Here is a 21,309-nt window from a genome sequence, read left to right on the forward strand (position 1 = left end):
GACAGAGAAGGCAGAAAAAGCCAGTTCAGGGTTCAACTTAGTGCATGAGGAGATAAAGGTCATTTGTACCAACAGGGCATGTTAGTTTTTAAGTTCACTGAGATAAGCATTATTCAAGTAATCCTCAAAAATGGCATTTGCCAGCTCATCCACCTGACCGCGAAAAAGTGATATGTGACAATATCATTGAAAAAAAATATATATATATATGTTGATACATTAAGTGCAAAATAATGAAATGGATGCTTTCCCAAAGTTTGATGGACCATATTCTGGTCATAGCTTGGTCTACACATCAAGTTCATCTAAGATCCTTTGTTTGAACATGACTGATAAATTCCATAAATTGTTCTATTGAACAAGGTGATGTAGATGGATTTTGTCGCTTGGAAAACGAGTGATGTGCCTATTCAACCATCTGAGGAAAAAAAGAAAGGTCATTTGTACCCTTTACCCATGTGATTGTGAATGAGCTACTCAGTACCTCCAGGGAGGTGACTCACCTCCCTGGTACCTCCGAACTATCACTGCGATCACAGTACCAGCTGCCCTGAACGCGAAGGAGCGCGCCCGCGCCCGCCCCGGGGTTACCTCCAGGTTACCTCCGAAAGAACTCGCTAGCTTGCTAGTCAGTCGCTTGTATTGTAGTTATGTACACTCGCTTGTAAATGTGTGTGTACAACAAGCGAATGATCAGGAGCGGCCGTGGCGGTAAATCCGAAACAGTCACAGTCGGCGATCTTTTTACTGAAACATGACATGAAACAAATTCAAAATGAGTGGAACATCTGCCAAATTAAAACGCAAGAAGAAGGTGGATTCATGCCCAAACCCTCTCTTCATCAAGTGGCTTACGGAATGGCGTGATGAGGCCGCGGAAAGGGGGATGAAAACACAGTATGCGTATGGAAAGGTACAGTACACAGTCCCATACTCGAAATTTTGTGTGGTGTTTTCTAGCAGTCGTATTTTCGTTTTGTAGAGAATATAATTAATTTTATAAGAGGAAACAGGAGATTTGTAAATTTGTTAGAAAGTAGCATCAAGTCTCAAAGATGGGTATTGTTAATGAAGACAGTCTTGACATGTTGTCGATCTATTTATACTATGTAAAGTATGTTTTGAGTATGATAATGATGACATGAATTTGTTTAGACCACTATCAAAACTTATTATATTCCACATAGTCTACTAGTACTAAGAATGTTGCCGTAGGATTGGTCCAGAGCTGAACCTTGAACCTTGAAGGAGTAATCCCTGTTGCAGCTTTTCGTGGGAAGCTATACTGGGATAGTACAAGGTGATATCAACGGCCGACGGACAGAGTGTATTTACAGATGGCAATTATAATCAATTGTACAAAATAAAAAAAAATTGCCATGTGCAAGTAAAAACTAAGCCGGTGAATTTATAGTATTCTGGATCCTACTGACTGGGGGCTGCATGTTCCGAATAGATGGGAGGGCAGCCTCTTGGAAGGCAGTAGGTGTTCTTGAAGTAACTGTAGAGTATGGTAGGCGGTTCCACAGTTTTGTTGTTCTTGGGGAGAATGAATATTTGTATGGATCAATTGTGGCGTCCAGGACTGAGTATTTGAGGAGGTGGTCATTTCTGCCAATGTAAGTTGCTGGGGTTACGATGGCTGGGAAGGAGATGTTCACCAGGTTATGTTGTATTTTGTAGAACATTGTTGCTTGCGCAAGAAGACGGCGGGTGTGTAACAGGTCCCAGTTCAACTTAGATAGTAATGGTGTGACAGGAGATGTACGTCTATAGTCTTGGTAGACAAAACGGGCAGCAGCTCGTTGTACCTGTTCCAATCGGTTGATAGTAGTAACGTCATAGGGATTCCAGGCTTCAACTCCATACTCAAGTTGTGGTCGGACGAGTGACTTGTAAGCTTGGGCTTTCACCTCTTTGGAACATAGAGACAGAGTTCTCCGCAACAGACCTAGGGTTTGGTTTGCTTTAGAAAGCACAGACTGACAGTGGGCGCTCCAACGGAGGTCATAATCTGATCACGTGATGAAGCGTAGTTTTGCCCATCACATCACCTGAGAAGAAAAGTTCGTTACACTCTATGTTGATAGTCCCTTTTGTTTCGCTGATCTCCACACAGTCCACACAGTCCTAACGCAAGATGAGTACACATGAAATAAAAGTGCGTTGCACTGTGGACTATCATGTGACCTAGCCTAGGTCACTTGATAGTACACAGTGCAACGCACTTTCACATCGGTGCCGCGCGATGCGTGCAGCAAATACATTGTTTTGTCATCTACGCGCACACGTAGCCTAAGCCTTAGGGATGGATACCTAAAGACAGCTAAAACAGTTTCAGAGGTGGAATAATGGGAATGTCTAGGACCCTAGATGTGGAATATAAAGCAAATAATCAACTTTTAGTTTCAGGCAGTGAGACAAACTATCACTTCCTCGGCGATCTGAATGTATACTCTATCTTTCCTCAGCTGCGCTTCGGAAAGATAGCTACATCCAGATCGCCTCGGAAGTGATAGTTTGTCCCATCACCTTCACCAACGTTGATTATTTGCTTACTAGACATATCGGATCCTATAGAAATAAAATGCAGGAGATAACCGCCTACAGAAAACTAAGTTTCTAAGTAGCACTAGAAGTAGCCCGACGAGACGCTGTAAGTACGTTGTGCTACGTACCTACGTACAGCGATTGGGCTGTGTATAGTTACACTAGCAGTAGAGTAGACACTAGTGTGACAACTATTAACCAAATTTATACTTTTAACAGTTAAGTAAAGGGCATGGCTGCAACAACAACACACACTGACACAGTTGGCCCTTCACATTTAAATTGGATTTCTACATAAGTTTCATCCGCTCCAGACCAGGGCAGGGGCTAGGAACATGTACATTTTGTTGTATTCCAGTGCACGAACCCTTCCCGATCTTGAGCTGAGTGTCTGTAGCTGTGTGTTGCAGCTGCTTCAAGACTAACCGCACCAGCGACCCCAACCCGTAGGCCTACTGTGCCGGGGTTACTTCAAGTTCAAGTTTCTTTATTTCACCAAAGCAAGGAACATATTAAAAACAAATACATACATCAATATTCAGATACAATACAAACATATCAGTAAGACAGTGAAAAGGCAAAAAATGCAAAAAATGATTGACAATTATACGTACATAGGGTAACAGTTATGCTATGGTAGGTAGCGGCCAGAAAGGAGATGTCCCTTATTTTTAGCTGACCTAAAATTATTCATTCAATTTCAATTATCTATAATGTGTTCAATGGAAAGTAAAACGTAAGAACAGGACAAGACAAAGACAAAACAAAACACACAATGATAAAAACAAAATACAGGATGTCTCGAAACATAAGGGATAAAAGATTATACTCTTGACCTCAATGAGTTTGGCTGTGATTATAGAGGAGAACTTTTTTGTAACCAGATTTAAACGTATTCAAAGAGTTAGCATTACGAATTGCACAGGGGAGAGAATTCCACAGGGTAGGACCACTGTAAATGATAGATCGTTGATAAAAAGAAGTACGAGATAGAGGTAGGTAAAAATCATTTGCGGATCGCATGCTATAATTATGAATTTGTTTATTAAAAGTGAACAAATCTAAAAGAGTCTTTGGTAATAAATGATTTGGACACAAATACATAAAAATTTCAACTTGATATTTGTACATATCATTCAACTGTAATATCTTCAGGGATAAAAAAAGTGGTGGGGTATGGGCAAGAAAAGCAGCATGGGAAATGATTCGTATAGCACGTTTTTGAAGCACTAAAAGTCTTTGAATATATTACATTCGTGAGCATTGCCCCAAACAGTTATTCCATAATACAAATGAGGTAAAATTAAGACTACTGTAAAAGCGGAAATTTTCGCGGTGTTGAAATTTTCGCGGTGTTGAAATTTTCGCGCATTTCGCGCAACCAGAAACTAGCGCGAAAATAAAAGCCCGCGAATATTTTTGCTTGCCATATGTTCCTGTACATGACGTCTAGATTCCGCGGAATTAAAAACACGCGAAACTCTTCTGACCCGGCCAAGCGCGAAAAATTAGTCGCGCGAAAATATCCACTATTACAGTAACCCTGGCGCGGGGGGCTGTAACCAGTGAACCAGTAACCAGTGTGGTTAATTCAAGACTTGATTGTGTTGGGGGTTGTGTGTACCTTCGTTTTAAATGTCTCATTGCTTTATTGTTGAACAGGAGACAATTTACTGTACATGTACTTCTGCGTCTTTTTAGCTACTTGGTCTCGTGTGCTAATGAATTGAGAAATAGCAATGTTTATTTGTTGACAATGAAAGTTGTCCATTGTAAACATGATGCCCATTTGTAAAATGTATTGGAAATTGGCAGCTTGTAACAAAAGGAGTCGAAATGCATGGATCCGTAAATCAAGAGCTTTTAAACTCCCATTAGCCTACATGTACCATGTGTTTTCACACAAAATATTCCAGGTTATATAGATTTGAATCATGATATGGGTTTGTCAACATGTTTGTCAACATTTGAGTGAGTGTCAACATGTTGATAGATTGTGGGTTGAAGTAAGAGAATGGATTAATGTCAACACGGGGTTAGAAATAACATTTTACGACGGAAAATAAATTATTTGGTTTTGGGGGTATCAACTGTGGTATTAGCTGTGGCATAGTGGATAAGACTCCGGACTCCCGATCGGAGGACCCGAGTTCGATTCCCACCCAGTGCTTACGTCCTTGGACAAGATGTTTTTACCCACTATGTCCCTCTCGACCCAGATGTATGAATGGGTACCTGGCAACGTTAGGGTAATAATAATAGCAGGGCCCTCTGGTAGAGCAGTGGCCACACTGAAGAGGCTACCCTGGGTAAATAAGACCTTATTATTATTATTATTATTATTAACAATGTGGCATTGAATTGTATTACCACATGCTTGTGAGATATGAAATTTATGTTTGTAAAATAAGAAAAATAACACCTCGTTTTGATTTATGTAAATATAGTATAAGGGAATATTATGATAAAGAGAAATTTATTGCAAGAAATAATCATAAGTTGCAAGTGTTTCGGAAAAAATGGTGTCTCTTTAGACACCTTTTTTCTTGATGTATATTATATTGTATTGTATTTGAAAAAAATATGATGTTATTTGAAATATGATGTATTATGTGTACAGATGAAAGAGAATAATAATCACCAGTTTATTCTAAGAAAACATAAAAGATAATGATTTTGTCTGGCTACTAATCACAGTATCTGTAATTTCCTGACCCTTACAGTTTGCATTCTACAATGTACTTTTAGTTTCCATCACATTGTCTTTACTCTCAAGGCCCTGAGTGCACTGAAAAAATATCCACTGCCGCTGCCTTCTGGCAAAGCTGCGAAGATACTGGACAGCTTTGGAGACAAAATATGTGCTATGCTGGATAAGAGATTACAAGAACATGCAGCAAACCAAGGTAATCATACAATGTGAAGCTTGAAGGGTATATGCTGTAGTGTAGTACTGAGTCCAAAGACTCAAAGCACACCCAAGGAATCATGTTCAAAGTTATCTATAAACTGTCTCTCTGAATTTTCTCATTAATGTACTTAACCACAAGGTTAATAATGAAACCTGAAAATGGAAACAAAAACTGTAACCGAGAGAGGGGGAGGGGGGAGTGCAATATGAGCATTATTCAGCTTTTAGATATTCAGATTTCAGAGCAAAAATAAGAGGTGTGAGGTCTTGGAAGTGCATGTTGAAAAAATGGGTTCACTTTTACTTGCTGCATTTATATATGTCATACGATATGTGTTTTTGTTTTTTTTTTTTGTCAGATCAAGTACATGGTGAAAGTTCTATAGATTCACTAATTGAACATCAAGTGAGGGAAACTTGGGAAAGTACAGAGTCAAAGATCAAAGTTTGAATTAGAAGGAGGTCCATTTGATATTATTTTATTATATGGCATTGATATAGGGGGGAAAGCGGCATGAATTCAAGGAGTTTGAGGTTGATGTAAAATTATACAGTGGTAGTACTGAAGAACCTCTTCAGTACTGGAGCTAATTGCAGTTTCACTTCCTCTTTGCCAAGTGATTATGCTACTCAAAATACCGTACTTCTTCTTGTAGCGTGCTGTGATTGTATCTTTGATGCATGGACTAGTAAAATGTGATATGAGAATGTTAGGAAATTTTTCTAAATATCACATTACGGATGAAATTATATTAAATCAGGGAGGCGAGGGAGAATCTCTCTCACACTTCTCTGATTAAATGTTGCTTTTTGTTTATTCTCTGATTGTGTTCAGCCTCAGCAAGTCATAATGTATGATTTATGTGCAGAATCTAAGTATGCTTTAAGATACTTGTTTGTTGTTTAACCTTTTGTTTTATTGTGCAGCTACTGCCTCCACAGAGATTACGACACGTTTGACCAGAAATTTTGCCCATGTTCACTTTTCTATCTTTACAATTTCTCTCTATCTGCAGGAGAGATCTCTGCTTTGCCACTGGAGGCGGCACAAGTCCACGACAGACATTCCACAGTCAGTAGTGCCTCTGGGAGGAGAGTCTCTGAGGAGTGCCCCATGTATGCCTGTGACAGACAATGCCCTTCTCAACAGACTGACAATGGACATCATAGTCCGGTTAGTGAAGAGAATAAGGCAATTCAGAGAACAACTTTTGAGCACATGGGTACAAATGATGTTTGTTTTTTCTCGGTTGGTTAGGTATTTCACTCATTTACAAAGCCACATGATGCATAGGCTTTTGCAACGTAACAATTTATGGAATCCATCAGTCATGCTCAAACAAAAGGTAACTTGAGTAGACCTGGTGATGAGAATGGTCCATCAATCAACAGTTAGGAAAGCAGCTATTTTATCATTTTGCATTGACTGTATGAACAGTCTGTTTCAATTGATATATAAATACCACTTCTGCAGGTGGATGTGTTGGCAGTTAAGCACCATTTATGAAGATTACATGAATATTCATGGCGTCACAGATGCTTATCTCAGTGAATTTAAAAACCAGCATGCTTCATTTCTATAAATTACCCTTTTCTGTGCAAAGTGGAACCCCAAACTGGCTTATTCAACTCTTTTGGTTAGTAGCTGCCTAGCAGTAAGGAACAAGTTTGCGAAATGTGTTATTCATTTTTGTTGGTCTAATACAATTGATATACTATGTCTACCGTCATTGAGAAGCTCCCACTTCTGTGGAAAGATGTGAACTAGTAGTCTGTTAAATTGAGTGCAATATCTCCCCACTAGGTATTAATGTAAAGTTAAGGATACACATTGTTCATAAAGATGGCAAATTTGAGTAAGAATAAGTTTTTAAAAATTCAGCACAAGCCCCTGGTCAGCAGCACATGTTGTAAATCCTTCATTTTGCAGAACTCTACATACATGTATATGATGAATTTGTTTTTACTTGGTTGTGATATATCTGTTCTATCAAACATGGTCAAAACTCAGTGGTTATGACATTTCTGGATCAGCCTTTACATTAAAGGGGTTCAAATGTCATCAAACTTTGGCATGCATTGGGGTAAAGTGTGTCAGACATTTGTACTAGACTAATAGTAGAGTTGGCTTTTTTTTTTCTTGCACATACAATTCCTTTTTCAAAATTAGAATGCAGCTTTTTCACATTTTGTATTGTGTTATTAATTAATTGAATATTAGTTGCTTTGCTCATTTTTCATCATCACAGATTATATTGTAGATGTTAAGAATTATAGCACCTTGCAGAATGCATTGATTTATGTGTATGAATATACAATGTGTTATCATAGAGGATACACAGGTGAATTATTAGACCCGAGCTCACCAACCCTATTTCTGTATCTAGTTATCAAATATGTCCAAAATTAAGGAGGCATGAGGAATGTGTGTGTAAACTCAAATTCATGTATCTGTGTGTGCTATTCAAATTATGTTTGGGTGTGTACTGTGTGTAATATTTACATTGATTTGCATTCTAAAATTTATTATTATAAATTGATCTGGTATGTATGATAATTCATTACAAATGAAAGATGCTTAATGAATTCATGCTTTTCCTATTAGTCATTTTCTTAGCCCTTGACATAAACTTTTACTTGGTTCGACAGACCACTCACAGGACCACTATCAAGCGGACCAGAGAATATGTCCCTCTCTACAGGTCTGGGCCATATGGTCTCATCTTGACCCTCTACAGAAACCACCTAGTAAGTTAACATGATTTCTATCATTGCCAAAGGTAATATAGGTCACTATACTCTTTGGATTGTATGTTCAGTGCATAATATTCAGAGGTGGCCTTGTTCTTCTTTCAGAGTATTTTGGTGAAATTGAAATTGTAAGTTCTATTGTTTCTTTCTAATCTGTAATGATGCATACTTTAAAACTATCACTTACACTCGCTCTCACACACACACACACACACACACACACACACACACACACACACACACACACATACACACACACAAAAAAGAGAGAACATAATCTATTTAAGAACTGATGTAATAGCATGTGTATGCAATGAGAAACATTGCAGCTGTAATAAGTTGTAATAAAGGTGCAATGAGGCAGGGTGGCATTGCCATGGCCATCTGACCTCTTTTTATTTGTTTGCTTGTTGACAAGTGAGTCTCCTTTCTTGTTTGTTTGTTTGTTGTTTGCAGAGACCAGGCAGCAAAGGCTTCCTCAAAAAGGCAGAACTCTTGGAGCAAGCCCAACCTTTATGTGAAAAATCTCTCACCCTGGTAAGAGAGCTGCAATATGGAACAGCCCTTCACCATTTTCAGAAACATTTGTTTTTCTTTTCCTTTCTTCTCTGTATTTGATTGACAAAAACAAGTGAATTTGGCACAGGTATCAACACTTTCCTTCATTTGATTCTCACTTCCAAAACGATGTGCTCCCATTCTTCCATGCAGCACTTGCGCAACTTTAATTCATTGTGTCGATGATCTGAGCAGAGCATGTTGGTTTTTAAATTCACTAAGTTAAGCATCTGTGATGTAATGATTATTCAAGTGATCCTTATAAGTGGTGCTTGCCAGCCAAAGAGATTTTTCTCCTCCCCACCACTAGAGGGCGGACTCTACAATGGTGTCAGTGATTTCATGGGGGCCGCCATTGTACCCACTTAGTAATGGCGGACTTTGCATACTAAGTATTCTCATGGTCGGACATCCGGGTATTTTGCGTGTCACGGGGTCATGGATAGCGGTTGGAGTGAAAACAAACCATAGTCTTATAGTCGCGTGAGCCTGGAGTGGTAATGCTGTAGGTGTTTTCTGCCGGGGCGCCCAGCGAGCATAGTGCTAGCGCAAGCTGTACTACTGTAGCTGTGCGGGCGGCAGGATTAGGCCCTAGGCCTACCCTAGATTAGGCCCTACCCTAAGTACTACAGTACTAACGTTAGGCCTATAGACCTACCTGGAGTTTCGATGAGGTAAGCGTAGATATCGGTGTAGGGCCTACTGCACATCTGGCCATTTTGTCAGGTCGTTGATCCAGATTCCTGCCGCGATTTCATACGGGCACAGGTCCAGTCCGGCTGCCTTACACCTCAACCTGGCAAAATACCGGGACCAATCGACAGGATCGATACAGATTTTTAGAATATTGCTGGCAAGACATGATACATATATCTCATGAATGGCACAAATGACAAAATGAATAATGAAAAACAGTCCCCATGTGCATGTCGTCTGCGTAGAGTTGCACATAAAGTATACATGTCGCACATGCACAGCAGTATGCGCATTATGCAGGCTAGCACGCCTGCGCTTGCAAGCTGTTTGTTTTCACTCCAGTCAACTGGAAGTGACGTGTAGCCGACCGCAAGAATACATTTCTACAGCGCGTATTACATGAACTTCTGAACTTTTACGCGAGTACGCACCTGCTTTTGGCTGCTCCTCGGTTGCTCGTTTGCTAACGTGTTAGCACGAGGGGTGAGTCTACCGCCTCGTCATCCAGTGCTCCCCTTGCGCTCACAAAACAATAGTACAGGGCGTATGAAGACTCCGCACTCTAGCAGTCACTGGGGAAAATCTCTTTGTTGCCAGCACATCCACCTGACAGCAAAAGCGGTATCTGACTATGGCTGCGTTTATCAACTCTCCCCTGTTTAAACGGCTTTTGATAGCCCTTTCGATAGCCCTTTCGAAAGCCTTTTCCATAGCCCTTTCGAGAGCCCTTTCCAAAGCCCTGACTTCCTGTACTATTAATGTGCCGCTTGTTTTCTAAGAAGGGACGGCGAAAAGCAATTACCATCATAAAGACATATCTTCCTTTGAGAGTGACGAGTCATGGTGCAATGCCACATGAAGAGGTCATATAAGGCGTGCATTGTTCGTAACTGAAGTACAATACTACAAAGCCGTTTCAAAACAGCTTTGCGTTTATCAACTTCCAAAAGGCTTTTACAAACAGGTTTCGGAAAACCTGTTTGGATAGCCACAAATTTGGAGCTTTCGAAAAGGCTTTCCTAAAGGGCCTTCAAAACAGCTTTGCGTTTATCAACTCGTAAAAATTCCTTGAGAGCTGTTTGGATAACCTGTTTCTGCCGAGAAAGGAGAGTTGATAAACGCACCCTTTCGTAAAGGCTTTCCTAAAAGGCTTTCAAAACAGCTTTGAGTTTATCAACTCGTAAAAATTCCTTGAAAGCTGTTTGGATAACCTGTTTCTGCCGAGAAAAGGAGTTGATAAACACACCCTATATCAATAGAAAGAGATTGTTAATACATTCAATGCAAAATAATGAAATGGATGCTTTCCAAAATGCCAATGGAAGGATCATTCTGGTCACCTGGTCTACGCAAGTTCATCCTTTGTTTAAACATGACTGATGAATTCCATAAATTGTTGCGTTGGGCAAGCTTATGTCTTCTGCCGCTTGAAACTAGTGGAGTGCCTAATCAACTAAGAAAGAAGAAAGGTCATTTGAACCATGTGCCCATGAGCTAACCCCAAACTGGCTTATAATGCATAAATAAATCTGTTTGACTGGACTTATATTACGCGTTACTGTGATTCATTGTGTTACACAACAATGTTGAGCGCCAACAATATTTTGTTGTTGAATTTGTGATTTCAGCCAGACCCAGGGAGTCACTACACTGGTTGGTCATCCATGAGCACACTCACCAAGAAGGGATTTGTGTACAAGGAAGGGAACCCCGCAAGGTAATCTCTCACCAGTAACACCACTGCACTAGGCGTCGTTATCATTTCAAATACTCTTCTTGAAGATGGCTTAGCCAATGGCTTGAAATATACCAGATTGGATCACTGTATTTGTTTGTTTCTTTGTTTGTTTTCCATTGATAGTATTTGTTTCTCTTTCTCCATTATTATCTTGTATGAATGTAGGTATGTTATCACTGATGCTGGATGCAGGTTGGCTCAGAGACTGGAAGAGGTTGAGCAGCAAGAGAGGGCCCCGCCCACATCAGCAGATCCTAATGCAAGCATGTCGCCTGAAGCATTACAGCCAAAACGAATGAAGTATGTTTGTTTTCTCTCTCTCTCTCTTTCTCTTTCTCTTTCTCTTCTGTACAGTTCATGTTATGTCTATTAAGACTGGTATTCCTGCCTTGCATGGTTGTATGTTTTATGCTATATTCAGTAGCACAGTTAATATTATTAATTACCAGAACTCTTCCTACCACCCCTCCACTACTCAAACACACACCCACACACACAACTACAGCAATTTAGTTGTAGTAGTATCAGTTGTGGTGGTGGTAGTAGTGGTGGTGGTGGTAGTAGTAGTAGCAGTAGTAGTAGTAGTAGTAGTAGTAGTAGTAGTAGTAGTAGTAGTAGTAGTAGTAGTAGTAGTAGTAGTAGTAGTAGGTAGTATTAGTTATACATGTATTAAGGGGGGGGGGGAGATAAAAATTTGAATATCAGGTAAACATGGGTTTGTGAAATTGTGGTAACACATTTCCTACATGTGTAGTTTCACAACAGATTTGTCTCATTCTTATGTGAGCTTATGTGAGCTGAGAAGAGAATACAGGGAAATTGATGAATATTTTACAAATCCTATAGTGAAACTGTGGATGCCCAAACATCTCATATACCAAACTCTTAATGAAATTGGCGCAAAAGGTATTTGCACCTCACTTGCCCTTGATTAGATGAATTATTCAATGATTATACCTCTTTGTTACTTTTAGTAGTCTTAAGTTTTGCATTGTCATTTTGATCATTTATATACAGTTTTAGTTGTTGTTTTTGTCATGTAATTACTTGGGTTGTTATATTTTTTTTCTCTTCTTTTTGGCATGTGTCTAGATCATCAGAACCTGAGGTGCCACAATACTGGTACATTGATACAGAAGGAAGGAGAGTGGATGCCAAGGACAAAGCTGCCGTCAGCATTGATGGTATGGCTCCCTATTTTGACTTAGAAGACTCAAAGATCGTCATTTGCCCATTACAGTTTATTTTAATTTTCTGAGGTTCAATGAAGCCTTTTTTGATTGCTGTTGTTAATGGTTGTTATCCATGTATTATTTTTTGCAACCATTGTGCAACAAATTTCATAATTTGGATGCATAGTTTTAAAGTGGATAGGACCACTAGATTTTCAAACAGAGTTTCTGAGTTCAAATCCTGCAAAGTGCTTACTGTAAACGCCGAAATTTTTACAGTACATTAATTTTTGTGTATTTCGTGATACTTCTGGTCAGCAAGAATTCTAAAACCCCCGAAAATATCTTCGCAATTTTCTCTGCAAGTTTTGAGTGGGTTGACAATTGCTCAGCGCGAATTCAAGAACCTGTGAATATGTTTTTGAGCCGCTCAGCGTGAATAATTAATTATGCTAAAATAATGGCGTTTACAATACATTCTTTGACAAGACATTTTTACCGGTCATATCCTTCTCGACCCAGTTGTAAAAATGGGGATAGCAATGCTGAGGTAATAATAATGGCATGGCCCGCTGGGAGAGCATTGCAGACACTGAAAAGTCTACCTCCTGTAAATAAGACCATGCTATTATCAAGATGATAATGATGATGGTGATAATTGTTGTTGTTATGAAGATGATGACGACCATCCTGATCATTGATGCTATTACAGTGGACTCCCTGTATAACAAAGTCCTCGGGACCGGCAGTTTGCTTTCGTTGTATCAAAATTTGTTATAACCGAACAAAGTAACAATAAGAAAAAACAAAGAGCAGGTAATGTTGCAGGCTGAAGTTTTACGTCGTTGTAACCGGAATTTCGTTATAACCGTGTTCACTAAAACTGGAGTGCACTATATTAATTTCGTCATTGTTATTGTTAACAATAGTCCAAAGAATTTTGCTGTACCAGCCATCACATAATTTAAAGATTGTGTGAACTGGTAGATCTTAGCCAATTTCATAATCAAGTTGTGCTCTTGCTTCCCAAGACAGTGGCTGTTGTTTACAAGATACACATATGATTGCAACAAAAGTGTCTCTGGTGGTCTTGCCAAGATGGAAAATATTCACAATCCAAAGTGGTTTTCTCCTCTGTATTCCAGACGATGGAGAAGTTGGGTTTCTGATCAGATGTTCCAAGGCCGATCTACGTTACTCCTCCCTGCGATTCAAACCTGCCCCCGATTGGCCAGACACACAGGGACTCTCGTTTGCTTATCTCCATAACGACGACGCCATGGAGATATGTCCAGCCGCTGCAGGGCCAAGTATGCCATCTGCTTTGTGTGCATCTATTCCATGAATGTCTTACGTTGTGGCCATATGTGACATAGAGGCAGATTTGTATGTTACAAATGAATTCCCTCACATTCACATCTTCTCAACTACAGAAAACAGCATGCAAATACAGTGTACACTAGCTCATCAGGAAGTGGATGTTCTCTTAGACATAATGGTCAAGAAATTCTGTGAAAATTAGATTTTCTGTCAAACTGGGGGGGGGGGCATTTCATGAAGCGTTTTGGTCAGATATTTTTCTGACAAACTGTTACAAGCTACTGAAATCCTTGCATCTGATTGGCTGAGAGCAAATTTGTCCAACTTTGTCAGACAAAATGCTTCATGAAATGCCCCCCTGATGTTACACACACCTTCACAGCAGAAATGGTCTTAGATACAATGTGGCATGCATCATCAGTAAGTAACTATGGCGACTGTTTCATACTCATCAATTCTCTTTAGTGCTCATGGAACCCCCACCGTAACATAACATTGACAGTGCATACATATGTGAAAATTGTTCACTGTAAAGTCAAGATTGATAAACACTCGTGCTTTCCAGGATTGGGGATCTGTTCTGAAGCTGTGTGTTCCCTTCATCTTGCATTGCATATAGGAGGAAATTCTACCCTGAGACAAACTCACTCCAGCATGAACAGTCACAGAATGGAGCCACACCCAGCAACCACTAGCACCTCTCATCTCTCCTCATCATCATTTTCCACCACATTGTCTTCAGAGCCTGGGACTCGTCACGTCCAGCCACTGTCGTATTCACAGCAGTGAGTCCAATGAGCTCTTTGTAAAATTGTATTACTGCTGGACAATGTAATCACCGTAGGTCCACACTGTGTCACTTACCAAAGTAAAATTAGTATCTAAGAACATTCTCAAGTATCATAGTTGAAGTCCCCCTACCAGAGTAAGTAGGTTTATTAGTCACATGAATTGTTGGGATTCATCCCTAATGGTTTCCATACCTGAAGTAGGTGACTGACTCTGTTTTAATAGTCTGTTAATTTGCCTTTAGAGATGACTAAATATGAAGACTATCTAGCATCTTCTGGCTCAAGAATGGAAATTTTGTGCAGGAGGATTTTTTTTTTTGTTTCAATGCATAGAAATATTGGATGGTATGAAGCAAGATTTTCTACCTTTTGTTCAGTTTGCTGTGCTGATGAAATATCCGATGTTCATCAAAAATTATGAAATATTCTGACTATGCAACAGATTGGAGCATTTGGTGATTATTCTGAAAGCATACAAGTTTCCGAAGATCCAGTGTGTGTCACACATTTTGAACATTGAGGCATTGCCTGTATGACCCCTATTACTATAGTAGCACATTTACCTTCAGACCTGGATGAGATCCTGTGTCAGGTTTGTGGACATATTCACCATGTGCTTTGCTCTTCCCTAGTGGCTTTTTCATGAAATATTGGCAGTTTTTGCATACATATAGATAATTTCCCATTTCTGCAAATTCATTTAAGAATGTTATCTCAATAAATACATATCTTCTTGATTACTCAGAAAGATAGAGATAATTGTTGCACAGTAGTCGCATACCCAGTATTTCATACTTTCTTAATTCAGAGACTCTCATTCTACATCTGAAAGAAAAAGTACCGGACCGTCTACGACAGCCTACAAAAATGGTAGACAGGATGGAATCGAACAGAAACGAGAAAGACCTAAACCTCTGTTCAGCCTCTTGCCAGGCCAGTTCGACATCATTCTCTGTGTGGACAACTGTGAGACAACGGGCATCGGAGGGAGGTATGCACAAGGCAGGCTAGTTTACTGCTGTAGGGGAAGATACCCGCCATTACTTCAGTTATCATTAAGAATTGAACAATACAATTTTAGTTGCATTTCAGTTTCACTTATTTTGCATAAAAGTTGTACACTACCGTAAATACAAAAATATGTGTTCTATTTTCATACATTGTGAATTTTCAAGTTAACACTAGTGTATGTATTTTAAGTATTGTAGTAAGTTCTCCAGTCATTCAGTTACTGTGGGTGGGCTATATTCTTTTGACCCCCCCCCCCCCTCCCCATTTTGGCCAATAATGATTCTTGCATGTAATTGAAGAAAAAAGAATTCTCCTCGAAATTAAAGTGCCAGGACTGTGCATAAATTCATAGATATTCAATTGAAGGCCTCTGCATGCCACATCTTTGGCTGAAATGTCAACTTTTGTTCTTAACTATGTAACCTGATACGGTAGGTAGGCCTACATGTACACTGCAAATCTCACAATGACTTCATTGCTTAATCATGTGATTTTCCCACTGCTAATTGCATGATTTTTCAAATTTATTTTTCCTCCAGTGCATTTCCACTCAGTTCATCTCACTTTCACGCTACTAACCATCTTTCCATCAAGAGGCATTCACATCAAAGACTTTAACCGCATCAAAGCCTTGACCCACTAGCTCCATCTTCTGTCTAATCCTAATCCTCTTACCCCGTGATCCTAATCCTTTCTGATCCATTCTTCTGGTCCGCCCTAGGAATGACAAAGGCAGGAAGAACGTCCTCCTCAAGGAGTTGCAGAAGAACGGAGTCAATCTGGACGTGCGCAAGCTGCAGGTGGGCGACTTTCTCTGGGTGGCCAGGGAGAAGGGCGTGGCCATGCCAGGTGTCCTTCAGATGCCTCACAGAAAGGAGATTGTCCTCGACCACGTGGTGGAGCGGAAGAGGATGGACGACCTGTGCAGCAGCATTCAAGATGGCCGCTTCAAAGAACAGAAGGTAATCTTGAAGAGAGAGAGAGAGAGAGTGTGTATGCTGATTATTATTTCACCTGTTCCTGTTTCAAAGAAGTCATGGTTACATGGCAGGATAAGCATTCAAAATTGATTCTGAAACCCCCAACAGGCAGGAGAAGATTTTTGCCAGTAATTGCACCCTGCACCACCCTATGGAAAGTGTTGTTGACATTTGCTGGTTGCTGTTGTTTTTCAACTTATTCTCCAAAGGAACACACACAAAAAAAAAAGAGAAAGAGGAAATGATAGTGCCATGGAATTTTTGTGAAGTTGGAGAATTACATCATCAAATTTCTCACTGACCTCTCCCAGTTTCGCCTGAAGCAGTGTGGTCTTCGTCATCCCGTCTACCTGGTGGAGGAGTTTGGCTCAGCTGACCACCTGTCTCTTCCAGCATCTACCCTCTTCCAGTCTGTGGTCAACACGCAGGTAGGGAAGGGGGAAGGGGCAACATTGACTAGATATTGACCAGTGGTAGACCGAAGTGAGGGCATCTGTGGTATTCTGAACTGTCTTGGAAGAGATAGCAACAAATAGGAACATTGACTAGATATTGATCAGTGTGAGTGGGAGACTGTGAGGGAGGGCAATTGAGGTGATCTGAGTTCAGGATGCTGGGAACTGTCTTGGAATAGATAACTAATATACCAAGAGTGATCCAGGGGACTCATGGAGGAGAGAGAGCAGCTTAGACTCCTATAAATGCTTATATGATTTTAAAATTTCAAACAGCATAGAAAATCAAACACCAGTGTCGCAAACAGAAAAAAAAAGTTTGCTCCTTTGAAAAGTCAGAGGCACCTCATGAGTCTCAATCATTATGCATAATTAAAAATTATATATATGCTCGATAGGTTTTCTTTGTCAAACCATGCTTATGTCCAGATTCAGTCAAAAAAGAAAAAGAGAAACAACTTCTGAACAATGTGCACTATTTCTTTCATTTACAAACAGTAGTGATTGCTATACACTACATCCAACCTTGACTACTGGTATTTCATCTTTTTTATGTTTGTTGTACACTTTGTCTGTTTGCTGTTGTTTGATTTGCAGATCATAGATGGCTTCTTTGTGAAGTACACGCATGACAGTAAGGAGTCGGCAGCTTATCTGACCATCATGTCGAGATACCTGCAAAGTCTGTACTCAGTAAGTCTTCTAAGCTCCACAGGCACCCAAGATGGCATATATTGACAATATATGTTTATAACTTTTGGATATTACTCATGCTAGCAATTCTCCACCCCATTACAGGTCATTATGAAAATTCTGGTGAACTCCCTAGCAAGATGCAGATTGTGCTGTGCATACGCAGACACAAAAGCAGAAAAGTTTGAGTAGCAGTACATTTTTGGAGAGAAACATGCTAGTATTTTGAGATTCATCTACACGTATTACATTCAGAATAAGTGTAACTGCATAGAAGTAAATGGAAAGTTGCGAGTTGCAGTAATCTTTTTAGAGAATAACATACTGGTATTTTAAGATTTATCTATTACAAAGTTCTTTCAGAATTTGTGTAACTGCACAGAAGTAAATGAAACAAAACTTTCCAGCACTCTGTCAAGAAGATCAAAGATATACTCACATCATCAATTTTATATTTTTTGTAAGTTTAACTAGATGTAAATGGAAGACAGCAGGTTCACTCTCAGTGCCATCGCAATGCGCTACAAGTATGATAGCATTGGTGTCAATTCGCGAAAATAACATCTCGCGAAAATGTCTGTTAGCTTGTCATTCACGAAAAATACCTGTACGCGAAAATACAGTATGCGCAGTGTTATCATAATTGTTCTTGTAACTCCTTTAGGGCAAGACTTTGAAGGCTTACCGCAAGGATGACATCGACTGGTTTAAGGACAGCCATGACCTGTCTCTTCCGGAACAGCACTTCATCACTTTTGAGGAGTTCAGCGATTCTTCCATAAAGAACAGGGTAGGGCAAGTCATGTCACCATCTTCACTGATTATGATTGCAGATCACATAATATGGCTTTTTTTTTCTTCTTCTTCTTTTTCTTTTCTGATCTACAGTCTATTATTGAATTCTTAAATTTCTGCCCAAAATGTGCAATGGTCCTCCATGTTGCAGTTAAGTTTTTACTTCATACTTGCAGTCCTGTCTCACTTCAAGCTCCATAGCAGGGTTCCCAGCCCATCAGGGAAAGCAGGGAAAAGTCAGGGAATTTGATAAAAATGGCTCAAATCAGGGAAAAGTCAGGGCATTTTGATTGGCCCAAAAATTGAAAGTAGTCAGTCCGACTTTTGTATATTAGGAGGAAAGGATCGATGCCTGTGAGAGGAGAAGGGAGGCCATTTCATGCCTGTGTAAAAGTACTAAGTAGTTTTATATTACAGTGTTTATACTGCAAATAGTTCACTGCAACAATGTAGAAAATATGAAACTGGAAATGAGTTGAAATAATTGTCATTGAATTTTGAGACTTCATCTGGGAAAAATCAGGGAAAAATCAGGGAATTTTGTTTTTTTGAAATGCTGGGAACCCTGCATATGTTGTGATTCTTTTAGTCAGAGACATATTGAATATATCGAATATCTGATTTCTAAAGTTGGTGTCTGTTGTCAGTCCTAAGGAAATTAAATGGAGAGTAGAATAATTAATGAAGTGTACGACATACATTGCCTGCTGTGTTTACCAGTTAATGGGGTGAGGTCAACATGTCATGCCAAGGTCATAGGAACCAATGTGAAACACAATTATTATCAACCAGGGGACCCACAACAATGGCCCATATCTTGTCAAGACTCTCTTACCCCAGTCATGTAATCCTCGCCAATCATGTTGACCATCCCAGGAAATGACGGTGACAGAGACGTTTGCCAAACAGCTCCTTCAGCTGAGTGGTCTGACAGCGGAGAAGGCATTGGCGCTGACCGAGATGTACCAGACACCTGCTGAGTAAGTCAACTCGCACGTAAGACTGACCAGAAGTGTTGCTGAGAAAGACAGTTTAATCCACATTGGTCATATAACACCAACATCCATGACTGCTGGATTAAGTCGGTCGACATTTAAAGCTTGCATTAGCTGTTACATCTACTTTGTGGTCCATATATTTTGCGAGCATGATATTTTGCAAATTAGGACTCCTAAGACAGTTTCGCAAGTGGCTGAGTTCTTGATCGTGAACCATATTGATGAAATGAGAAAGAAGTATTTTTCCTTTTTTACGGAAAAAGTTGAAGATTTCCCACCTTAGGGTGACATACAACACACTTTTAGGAAGCAATTTTTGGGGCAAGTTGTTCATTTTGCCAATATTGATCAACTCCTCAAATCTGTGAAAGTAAAAGCACAGCAAAATATACTGTGTATAAAGTATTCTGCACAAAAGAGTTTTCAAGGTATAGCTTATTTGCTTGGTTTCAGCTTTCGGATGTTACGCCTTTTTGTTATTTTTGAAAAACCATTTGGTTTGTTAATGTTTTTTCCATCCAGCTTGACTTTTTCATTTGAGGCCTGAGTGCCCAAAATTTTCAGTCATAGTAGCATTAGGTTTGAAAACTGTACAATATATATTGTAGATTTTGTTGATAGTCTTTTGGGACATTCCTCCTACAGCACTGTGCTTTAGCAAAATACATCTGTACTAGTACATATAACAGTGCCAGAGCCCTGCCTTCTCCAGATCTACCTAACTCTCCCCAATCTTCTCAGTCACGGTCAGTGAGAGACAAGGAAGAAGAGATTATCACCATGCCTATCGATGTATTAACCACACCCGTGTAACGACTACACCCCCAAGATCTCGCTGGTGTATTGAGAAAAAAAAAGTGTGGATACCAAGACACTTGCAATAATACGTGAAGGGCTTGCTTTCATTACAATCAAGAGTAAGTTCAGAATTAGGCGAATGTTAGTTATTACAGCCATGAGTGTGTGTTCCATGTCATGCTCAGGAGCTTGGCGAGAGCTGGAAAGTGACATGCCATTCTTAGCCTTTTGAAATCTAAGATGCTATTTTGCTGTCCTAACTACATGGTCAGGATAGTCAAATTTAAGCCATTTAGGGAGAGTCCTGAGTATACTCGTTCAAGTGTCTTTTGGAAATGCGTGTTGTAGCAAAATCAGCCCATCCTCAGTGGGTTAAAGGGAACCATTTCATTGTATTTTTTGGGAAACCTCGTGATGCTTTACAAATAGGAATGATCATTTCCTTTAAGCTCCAATATACTATTTCTAGTTTGATTCCATGTACTCACACTATCTGTTCAATCTCTCCTCCCCCTACCCCAACCCCAGCCTCCTGGAGGCCTACAGGATGTGCCACCTGCCCTCAGACCAGGAGAAGATGCTGGCTAAAGTCAAGTATGGGGCATCACAGAGGTGTGTTCCTTGGCTCAAGCCACCATGGCTGTATCATTAACCTTTTATGTAACTATTATACTAACTGTGTAACATACCCTGTTCACTCTTGATGAATATATCTCTTTCGGAGTGAAATTACTCCTTTTGTAATGCTACCACAGCTCAAGTTTTAAGCTGTTTCAAATGACATTCTGAAATCTGTACAGAATTTACACAAAATCCACCCAGTTCACATGGGTAGTGGGTTGAGACCAGCATAGAGTAAGCAGGAGCCAATAATTTCCTTTAAGATAAGTTAATCACATGACTGTGTATCACAAGAATAAATCTTTTAGGTGCCTTATCACTGGGTTTTACATGTCTTTATGTTTGATAAAACATACAGATGCTAACCCCAATTCTTTCTCACATGACTTTCTCCCATACCTCAGGAATATTGGTCCCATGTTGAGCAGAGTGATCTACCAGCACTACTGCACACCCACTGCTCTGACCTAG

General features: G+C 39.8%; 1 protein-coding gene across 1 annotated transcript; it reads left to right on the top strand.

Annotated features, from left to right (window-relative positions):
* Positions 1 to 771: 771 nt before the first annotated feature.
* Positions 772 to 21,309, top strand: LOC139730964 (crossover junction endonuclease MUS81-like). The gene is made up of 18 exons (XM_071641844.1): positions 772 to 913; positions 5,327 to 5,456; positions 6,478 to 6,635; positions 8,111 to 8,209; positions 8,669 to 8,749; positions 11,095 to 11,183; positions 11,370 to 11,504; positions 12,297 to 12,388; positions 13,522 to 13,686; positions 14,316 to 14,481; positions 15,320 to 15,478; positions 16,220 to 16,460; positions 16,790 to 16,906; positions 17,531 to 17,626; positions 18,291 to 18,416; positions 19,298 to 19,401; positions 20,746 to 20,829; positions 21,243 to 21,309. Exons 1-18 carry the CDS (start codon positions 776 to 778, stop codon positions 21,307 to 21,309), a joined length of 2,247 nt encoding a protein of 748 aa, XP_071497945.1. The 5' UTR covers positions 772 to 775.

This window comes from Diadema antillarum, unplaced genomic scaffold (genome assembly GCF_040938485.1).
Source record: "Diadema antillarum isolate AM-2024a unplaced genomic scaffold, OU_Dant_1.0 seq00000345_RagTag, whole genome shotgun sequence".
NCBI lineage: Eukaryota > Metazoa > Echinodermata > Echinoidea > Diadematoida > Diadematidae > Diadema > Diadema antillarum.

Bases quoted from the DNA above. Each gene is read 5' to 3' on its own strand.
- LOC139730964 (XM_071641844.1), top strand. From the start codon at position 776: ATGAGTGGAACATCTGCCAAATTAAAACGCAAGAAGAAGGTGGATTCA. The intron at 8,750-11,094 runs GTAAGAGAGCTG...TTGTGATTTCAG, and splicing joins GTGAAAAATCTCTCACCCTG to CCAGACCCAGGGAGTCACTA. The intron at 18,417-19,297 runs GTAGGGCAAGTC...TGACCATCCCAG, and splicing joins ATTCTTCCATAAAGAACAGG to GAAATGACGGTGACAGAGAC.